The following is a 10,392-nucleotide window of genomic DNA, read 5'->3' as shown; positions in this document are numbered from 1 at the left end:
AATCAACAAATAATTTTAGATTTACTATAGGAATGTGTCGACTAATATGACAGAATTCAACCTACTATAAAAATATAAATCAATCTTAAAAGCAGCAAGTGAAAAGCTTAATAGCTTTAGGTAATTATGTTATGAGTAACAGAAGTATAATGAATTATTGCAAATTATATATCATTATAAAATAAATTATTTTTGATATGTATATAACTGCTTTACTTTAAAAAGAACCTCTAAAATATGATTTAAAACTGCAGCTCAGATGTTTTCACATTTTGACCGCAGGAAGCCTCTGATGCTCCTCCTCTAATGTGTGACTTCCTTTACAAGCAGCAGCACATTTAATTTAGTGTACATTAGGAAGTAAGTACAGCAGTTCACTTCTGCTCACACTGAGACACAGTAATTTAGTCTTTAGTGAGTCTTTTATAAATTAAAGATGTTTCACCGTTCTTCTGAACAAATAGAAATGGTTGTGGATATCTATGAGAGTATTGATGTTGTTAGAGGTCATGACCCCGACTCTGAAGGAACTGACACAAAGAAAGACCCAGACTCAGATCCACATACTGGTAAGGTTTGGGTTTGCAATGCTAAAAGTGTTTCCATGTGCAGAAATGCAGTAACTCAGGCTTATATAGATTATAGATGTTTTAGTGTTTCTGGGTGAGTGGGGGTAAGAGAAGGACAAAACTGTCTGTTGCTATTACATCTGTTTGGGTTTGTCTTGTCTGTGTTATATAGTATTAGTAAGGAGTCCACTTTTCTGTTGGCTTATCCTCCAAATGTTTCTCAATATTCATCTTGCCACTGAGAATCTGGTTAATCATAACCTGGATTGAGATAAACCTTTTAGTTCTCCATTACTCTTAGGAATACCTGCGCATATCAGATGTACTCTGCATGGTTTCTCTGCTTTGGAGGAGCTGTTGTAGACCCTGGGGTTAACATGGAGGCATGCAGGTGTAAAAATCTGGCATTGTGGCCTGGGAAGAATCATCACAGTAATTTAGTTGAACATGGACATGATAACTATTTTGTTGCTATTCTATGACTGTTTTCTAACTGGTTGGTACTCAGTGTTGACCTGGAAGTGGACACCTGGATCTCACATCCCTGCACACCTTGTCTCAGGCCAGGTGTGGTGGATCATTGCAGTCTTTGGCCTCTGGTTTAAGCACCTCGGGAGGCTTATGGTCATGAGCTGACTAGATTTGTCGTAGTAAATGCTAGGTCAATAGCAAATAAAACTTTCATCCTGAACTATTTCGTCACTACAAAACCCTTAAAGAGATATATGTAATGTATAAAAAAATACAATTATCTGGTGAGCACCAACAAGTTTCTAGTGCACACCTGATATATTTATTATTATTATTATTACTATTATTATTATTATTATTATTGTACACACAGGGGTTGTACTTCACTTCTTGTGCACTGGACTTTATATAAGTAACAGAAACTTGAGCATCAATGAGTATAGTTCTTTATCTGAGGTTACCCACAGGATAGTACTTATTTTAATAAGGTTTCCCACAGGATAGTACTTATTTGAATTTCGGGACAGGGAGGAGGAGTAGTGATTGTTTTTAAGACAGATTTTAACTATAAGCAGCTAGCATTAGATCACTATTTAAATTTTTAACTGAAGTTGCCTGAGTTACATCATATCCTGTATTATACACTATGATGTGTAGCCCACCCTATTTAATCAGAACTTTATTAATGACTTAAATCTTTATTAAACATTTTTTGGCTTGAATTATATCTGGTATATGGCAGCATGGTGGTGTAGTGGTTAGCATGGCCCCTTGCAACTCTAGGTTCCAGGTTCAATTCCCAGCCAGTCTCTGATTCCAGTCTCTGTGTGCATGGAGTTTGCATGTTCTCCTTGTGCTTGGTTGATATTCTCCAGGTACTCCTGATTCCTCCCACAGTCCAAAGAAATGGAAGGGAGTGAGGGAGGGAGTGAGGGAGGGAGTGAGGGATGGCATGGCATGGCATCCTTACGCTGATTCCCTGTTCAGTTCAGACAAAGTTCAGGGTCTTGTAAGTAACATACAGTAAATAAATTTAGCATCATCTTACATTTGTGACCTTTTATTGCTATACAATCTAGCACATCTCTCAAGTGTGGTCACCAAATTAAACTTACAGGAGTTGGACAATAAAACTGAAATATGTTTTAGGCCACAGTAAATCATTAGTATAGTAAAGGGCCTACTTTTGTGGCCAATACAGCATCAATTCATCTTGGGAATTATAGATACAAGTCCTGCACAGTGGCCAGAGAGATTTTGAGCCATTCTTCTTGCAGAATAATGCCCAGGTCACTACGTGATGCTGGTGGAGGAAAACGTTTCGTGACTCGCTCCTCCAAAACACCCTTAAGTGGTGTAAACCAGAGACAAGAAAAGCAGATGACCATGAGACAGGTCATAAAACATAAACAGTAAGGGGATGAGTAGTGATACTCAGTGTACAGTGTGTACCCAAAGTACATGAGAAAAAACCCTAGAGTGACCCAGACATAAACTGTACTTATTTTATAATTAGCTGTCGAATGTATGATTAATAGACCAGATGAGGCGCCAGGTGCCGGACCCGACAGAGACACAAGCTTAAGATAAGGCGCCATTTCCGGACTTGGCCGAGACACAAGCACACTTAATAAAGGATTGAAACATGTTGGATACACATGCCTCACATCCACCTGCAGTCGCGTACACATTTCTAAGTAATAATATAGACAAAAAAACAAAAGACACACAAACAGTTTTAAGAATACTGTGCTTAATAAGAATTAGAGACAACGCAAAATACCATCTACATAATGAGAAACCAAGAGATACATGAAAAATTCAATATAAAAATCCAAAATATAAGGCCCAACATGTAATAAATTTTTTTTTTTACCAATAAAGAAGTAAAGCAACGAGATAAGTGTATACAGAAATCACTGAACACAAACATTATCACTTAAGGCCAAACGTATTTTTGATTATAGATTTATGACTGAATGTTTAACATTTTCTCATGGACATCCCAATTACGCCTAGACCTAGATTCTAATAAAGACATAATTTCCCAAAATTTCTGCCACACATGCTCTAAGCCTGCAAATGTTTAAGTGGCCAGTGTGTTAGAGAAATGTGCAGGGCATCGTCATGCCTTGGCATCGAGTCAGCAAAAAACACTTTATCGAGTATCATTCATCCAGACATTTAGGGGGCGGTAGTGCACCACCTACTTTGCCTGCCGCAGATCAAATGAAGAAGAAGAAAACAAAGTGGCCAATGAAGGTAGGTTTTACTTCTTGCGCCGAATTTTAAATTAGGTGTGTAGATATTAAGGAGATGAAATATATAAAAAAAAAAAAAAAGAGTCTGTGGTCAAAAAACACGTTTGATGCATAAGCAAATGAGCCATAAGCATATTATAAAGAAATAGATATATACTGAACAAAAATATAAACGCAACACTTTTGTTTTTTCTCTAATTTTTAATGAGATGAACTCAAAGATCTAAAACGTTTTCTACATAAACAAAATAACCATATCTCTCAAATATTGTTCACAAATCTGTCAAAATCCGTTACGATGAAGAACTGGAGTCAAGTCGAGACCCCAATGAGGACGACGAGCATGCAGATGAGCTTCCCTGCGACTGTTTCTGACAGTTTGTGCAGAAATTCTTTGGTTATGCACTCCGATTGTTTCAGCAGCTGTCTGAGTGGCTGGTCTCAGACGATCTTGGAGGTGAACATGCTGGATGTGGAGGTCCTGGGCTGGTGTGGTTACACGTCGTCTGCGGTTGTGAGGCTGGTTGGATGTACTGCCAAATCCTCTGAAACACCTTTGGAGACGGCTTATGGTAGAGAAATGAACATTCAATTCACGAGCAACAGCTCTGGTGGACATTCCTGCTGTCAGCATGCCAATTGCACGCTCCCTCAAAACTTGCGACATCTGTGGCATTGTGCTGTGTGATTCAACTAAACCTTTCAAAGTGGCCTTTTACAGGTGGCCAGTCTAAGGCACACCTGTGCAATAATCATGCTGTCTAATCAGCATCTTGATGTGGCACACCTGTGAGGTGGGATGGATTATCTCGACAAAGGAGAAGTGCTCACTATCACAGATTTTGACTGATTTGTGAACAATATTTGAAAGATATGGTTATTTTGTGTATGTAGAAAATGTTTCAGATATTTGACTTCATCTCATAAAAAATGGGAGCAAAAACAAAAGTTTTATTTTTTTTAAGTTTATATTTTTGTTCAGTATATTTAATTAAATTCAATATATCATGAAGTATATTGTTAAATATAAAATTCAATACATTAAGATATACACTACATTTAAATATATTTCTCAATATATGAAAAGCGGCAATTCCTTATGTATTTTTCAATATATTGTAATACAGTGAATCCTCGGATTACGAGTAATGTGGTTTGCGAGTGTTCCGCAAGACGAGCAAAGATTTTTAATAAATTTTGATTTGGAAAACGAACAAGTCTTGGTTTACGAGCACCAAGTATCATGTTTCTCGCATGCGCTTTTTGTTTTGACGCCGAGCGTCACGTGATCACAACTGAGCCAATGGTTTTTCTCTCTCTTGTGCTGCGGAATTCTTAGTGCTCGTCTCTTACTGGTATAATCAACATCCATACACGTGTGTACTGTTTACTATAACACTGTGACTACGTGTGTGTGTAAAACGTATTTTATATTGTGTATGTAAGCGCGTGTGTACAGCGCGCGTGTACTTTTTCTTATAACACACGTGTGTGCGCGCGTGTAAAGCAAAAGAAAGGCTCATTAGAAGGTTAAAAATCAATTTTCCCACTCCCTTTCTGTTTCAGCCTGTGTGAGCTTGTGTGTGCGCGTGCGTAATTTGACAGTGCCGGGTCACACTCTCTCTCTCTCTCTCTCTCTCTCTCTCTCTCCCCCCTTAAGTGTGTGTGTGTGTGTGTGTGTGTGTGTGTGAAGCGCCCCCTCTCTGCTTCACAAACATACACACACTCTGCCTTACACAGAAACTCATTGCGATTATTTTCAAAGGTAAAGTGCAGGTTCATTTGTTTGTTTGTTTTACTTTACAGCAGTGATTCCATTAGTATGCGCTCACATGAGTGTCATTAGCGATGTTCCTTGCAAATTTTTCAGACAAAACAGTCTTTCCGTTAATGTGTGTTTGTGAAATTCAAATTGGAAAGGATAAAGGTTTACTGTGTAATAAAGTCTCATTAAATCAATTTTCTCCCTCAGCCTCTCTAATGTGTGTGCGCGTGCGTAATTTGACACCGTGCAGGTTCACACACTCTCTCTCGGGCCGGGAGGGGCTTCACACACACACACACACACACACACACACACACACAGCACCTGCGCGCATAAACAGAATCACTTATCTGTCGTGATTTATTTTTACTTATTTATGCTAAAATGCATATATTTATATATGTTTTAATTATATATTTTTTATTATTTTATATACTTATTTTCTGGGGCTGTGGCATGAATAATTTGAGTTTCTATTATTGCTTATGAGAAAATTTAATTTGGTCTACGAGTGTTTTAGAATAAATTATGCTCGTAATCCAAGGTTCCACTGTATATTGTAATTGTAATATATTGTAATACAATATATTATTCCGTATATTGTGAATATATTTAGACATTACCCAAATCCAGGATGAGGCTATCGTGCATTTAAACTCTGGAATAACCTGCCAACTACAGTCCATTTTAACACTTTTTTATATACTTTGACATTTAATGTCTCAGGCCTGAAGGTTGCATGTTTTTCCTCCTGGTACTCTGGTTTCCTCCCACAGTCTACATGCCAAGTAGGCTAATGACCATTTCCAAAATTGCTTGTCGTGTGTGTGTGTGTGTGTGTGTGTGTGTATGTGTATGTGTGTGTTAATGCCCTCTGATTGATTTACATCATGGGAACACAAAAGAAAAACCATACACACATAAAAATTCTTAAATCCATTATCTTAATTAACATAAACCTAAAGCTATAAACATGAAAATCACACTCTAAATGAAAACCATAAATTAATAACATTAAAAGTTAAACATACAATCAAACAGCTGATTTGTTTAATGTTTGTGATTGCTGATTTACACTTAATGAAAAGAAAATAGGTTTAAAACTAATAAACATGATAAATTATTAACCAGCTGCTCATGATGAGGGAGAAACAGGTGAACTGAATTCTCTGTAACACTGATCTGCAGTGAGATCATGTTTGACGCTGAACCAGTCAGATCACAATCTTTTACTTAGTTGCCAATAAGCACTAAGACTCAGCCCAATATAAAAATTCACTGAGCTCAGTGAATGCAAACACTGAATTGTAAACACAAACTAAGGTGTTAAAACAAAGCAGAAAAAATTTAGAAGTGTAATTGTAAAATAGTATTGTAATTGTAAATGTAATTGTAAATCAGCAAAGCTGTGTATGCTTTAAGTGTGTAAGTGTAAGCTAATCTGATGCCCAAAACAAACCAGTGCATGTTCCCTTGTTAGGGAGTACAGATAATGTACCATAAAACATTCATGATTCAACCGTGTCCAGCAGTCATCCTCTAAGGTTTCTAACATTCGAACTAAGGTTAAAAATGCACGTGTAAAGCTATTGTATAAACTAAACACACACTGCTCATACCTCAGCTTCACTTAGTGTGCATATTAAAAAAAAAATTCATGCTATTTCTTGTCTTCAGCCCAGTGATTACACTACAGTATCACACATGGCTTTGTTATATAACATGATGTACACACAACATCTAAATTACATTTTACATTTACATGTTCTGTGAAATTACATACATTTCATAAAACACACTGTGGACATAAGCGTTGAATACCTTTCATTTATACCGCTGTAATGACTTCAACGTCAGTGAAAGTGTGTTAACATTATTGTCTTGGCTTGAACATTCTCCAAAACCCTTTGAACACATTTAAACCACACAGATCAGCCACTGTGTCACACAGGAAGTGTCTTCACTTTACTGATCACATGACAGAAAGAAGTGACGTGATTGGCTCATTACAAGAAAATGAGTTTTGCTTAAAAGTAAAAATCCTCAAAATTTGCTCAAAATCCTAAACTTTAATTATTCTAAAATAAGGTTATAATAGCAGTTTTCAAATTAAAACTTTTGTTATAGACAATGTTGTGTTTTAGAGAATAATAATTCTACTGAGAAGAAGTGTTTATATGACTGATATTTACAGATTAATGGACTATCAAAAGTTTACACAACTCTCTGTTCAATTAAAAGTTCATTCTGAGTGGCCAGACATGATCCAGTTTTATTTTATTTTTTATTTTTATTTATTTTTATGATTATTAGTGGAATATTAAGATCTATGTAAATGCATGACAGATTCTACATTATACACACACTAATGTTGCACTTATGTGAATAATTACATAAGTGATCATGTTCAGGTGTTAGAGGCATGGTCTGTAATTAAATTTAAATTTAATATTGTTAAACTTGCAAAACACTTTTCTGTGGTCACATATCATTAGGTGGAGACACTACATGGAGAATATGTTACAGAGTGACTACAGTGTGTCTGGTGCTGCTGTGTGTTCTCCTGCTGTCTGCCATCACACTGCTGTGGATCGAATACAACATCCTGAATACAGAAAACATCCAGTTACAGACCAGTTACAACAACCTGACTATAGAGAGAGACCAGTTACAGACCAGTTACAACAACCTGACTATAGAGAGAGACCAGTTACAGACCAGTTACAACAACCTGACTATAGAGAGAGACCAGTTACAGACCAGTAACAAAAACTTAACCACAGAAAGAGACCAGTTACAGAAGGAAAAAAAGGAAGTCCAGAAGCTTCTAAAACGAGGTGCGTAATACCGTAAAACTGTCACATGATTGTTAATGAACACCGTCTTAGTTTTAATTATTCATAGTTACATTCAACATAAAAAAATAAAATAAAAAATTCTGTTATCAGTGCATGATATTGTAGCGGATAGTCTGTAGTAGTCAGTACTTTGTTGTTGTTGTTGTCGTCGTTGTCATAATAACACTAGGAAACCAGAAGCACTAAGTTGTCAGTGGTGTAACTTACTCACTTACAAATAATAATTGTTAGGCCTAAAAAATGTTAATCATTATTCTCAGTTTATATATAAATTCCTCTGATTACAGGATGGGTCCATGTCAGCTCCAGTATTTACTACATCTCTACTGAAAACAAGACCTGGACTGAGAGCAGACAGGACTGTATAAAGAGAGGAGCAGACCTGGTGATCATAAACAGCAAAGAGGAACAGGTGTGTGCATGCGTGTGTGTGTGTGTGTGTGTGTGTGTGTGTCAGAGAGAGATTTTTGTTTATTTGTATATTTTTACGACAAATCGTGACAGGAGTTTATCAAAAAGCAGCTGAGCAGCAGAAAAGCTTGGATTGGTCTGAGTGACACAGTCAGAGAGGGCGAGTGGAAGTGGGTGGACGATACACGACTGAGCACCAAGTAAGAAATCACTGAACTAATAATTTACTCATGATACAGTTACTGACTCTTCATTAGTCTGAGAAACACAGCAGGTCCTCTGATTCTCTCCTTCAGGTTCTGGATAAGTGGAGAACCCAACGGTAAAAAAACCGAAGACTGTGTTGTAACTGGTCATAAAACTGATCCTGTGTGGAACTGGGCTGATTATCCCTGTAATGATAAGTTTGTTTGGATCTGTGAGAAGACAATCTTTAACTGAACTGCTGTATGTGAATAAAAAGCAGTAAATTGAATGTACATGTGTATCTGTGTGTGTGAGTGTGTTGTGTCTTTAAAATCCTCATTACTGTTAATAACTCTGTAACCATCATGGTGTCACCTGTTTAGCTTTTAGGTTTATTTATGAAACGCTACAGATTCTACAGTAGTGACGTGTACAAACACCAGAGCTGTGGGGTTAATTTGGGATTTAACTGCATTTGGATGATTTTACAGTCATGCGTGTGTGTCAACATGGCCGCCAGATTAACTCACGTTAAATCTGATTTACGTGTTGCAGCCTAAACAATTACCTTAAAATAACTAAAGTCCTGATGTACCTGTGCAATCAGACCACAGAGACTGCATCACTCTCCCCTAGGATTCAGCAATATAGTAATATTTCTGGACCTTTGAATGAATTTAAAATCATGTTTTAACAGATCTTACATTACCTGGGAAATTAACTAAAATCATTTCAGTGTAATCTGTCATACAGAGTCAGACTTCTAAGCATAAACAGTGTATAAGAGTGAATTATAGACAGATGAGAGTGATGCACTGGTAGATCAGTTATTAGGAGGTGAGACAGTGATGTGCTGCTTTATAAATGAATGATGTGATTTAAACTCACTTCAATGTAAAGTTCTTTTAACAGCAGACAAGCAGCTTCACATGAAGTCCAGGTGTAGAGTGAGATATCGGCCTCATCGAGAGCATCCTGTCAGGAAGCATCACAGCCTTGTCTGTATCAGCACAAATCAGCTAAACACACGATGCACATGATCCATTCTGACCTGCAGTCTGTCTACAGCCAGTGTTGATGGACCAAGGCCAGGAAGATAGTGAGGGACCTCAGACATCTGAACCATGGACTCTCTGTGTTACAGTCAGGGAAGTGTTTTCCCCAGACCATTCGGAGTACACACTCTCACGCACACGCACACACACACACACACACGCACACACACACACACACACACACACACACACACACATACACACACATCTCTCTCTCTCTCTTACCCACACACACACACACACACACACACACATACACACACACACACACACACTCATCTACACTACATCCTTACAAATACAGAAGTTGTATCCCATGTTTATAAATATATTTATTTATTACTTACAGTAACCTTTTGACCTCAGCCTGATACTGCACATATCTTACTGTATATGTGTGTGTGTGTGTGTGTGTGTGTGTGTGACAAACAAAAGGTGAAATTACTGTAAAAAACCTGTAAAATTCAGTCCAGTGGAATACAGATACAAACTGTACAGTCTTGTCTTTCATGTCTGAGATCAGGACTGTTTTTACAAGCAACCATGGAGTAGAAGTTTCATTCTACAAAATAACCAAACTATAATAATCTCATGATGAAATGAGAAACATAAGACTGAGTAATAGTAGGAGGAGAGTGTTAGCCTGAATAGAGCTGTATGTTAATCTCTCTACAGAAAGCTATTAGGAAAGTATATTAAATATAAAAGAATGATTTAACTTACTGTACTTTGACACAACGCAGAACATGATAGCACCTGATAGAGGTTATCACCTTTAGTATACTGTATATAAACACACTCAACCCCAAGAACTGT

The 10,392-nt window shown here is 37.1% G+C and overlaps 1 protein-coding gene across 1 annotated transcript; it reads left to right on the top strand.

The window, feature by feature from the left end:
- Nucleotides 1–466: 466 nt before the first annotated feature.
- On the top strand, nt 467–8,842 carry LOC128508246 (CD209 antigen-like protein C). Its single transcript, XM_053479470.1, has 5 exons — nt 467–569; nt 7,562–7,903; nt 8,212–8,336; nt 8,429–8,535; nt 8,632–8,842. The coding sequence occupies exons 1-5, from the start codon at nt 467–469 to the stop codon at nt 8,774–8,776; spliced, it is 822 nt and encodes a 273-aa protein (XP_053335445.1). The 3' UTR covers nt 8,777–8,842.
- The last annotated feature ends 1,550 nt before the right edge of the window (nt 8,843–10,392 follow it).

The sequence above is a fragment of the Clarias gariepinus genome, chromosome 20, assembly GCF_024256425.1.
Source record: "Clarias gariepinus isolate MV-2021 ecotype Netherlands chromosome 20, CGAR_prim_01v2, whole genome shotgun sequence".
In the NCBI taxonomy this organism is placed as follows: Eukaryota; Metazoa; Chordata; class Actinopteri; order Siluriformes; family Clariidae; genus Clarias; species Clarias gariepinus.
Note: the sequence above shows the minus strand (reverse complement) of the source record. Positions and strands in the feature narration are given on the sequence as shown.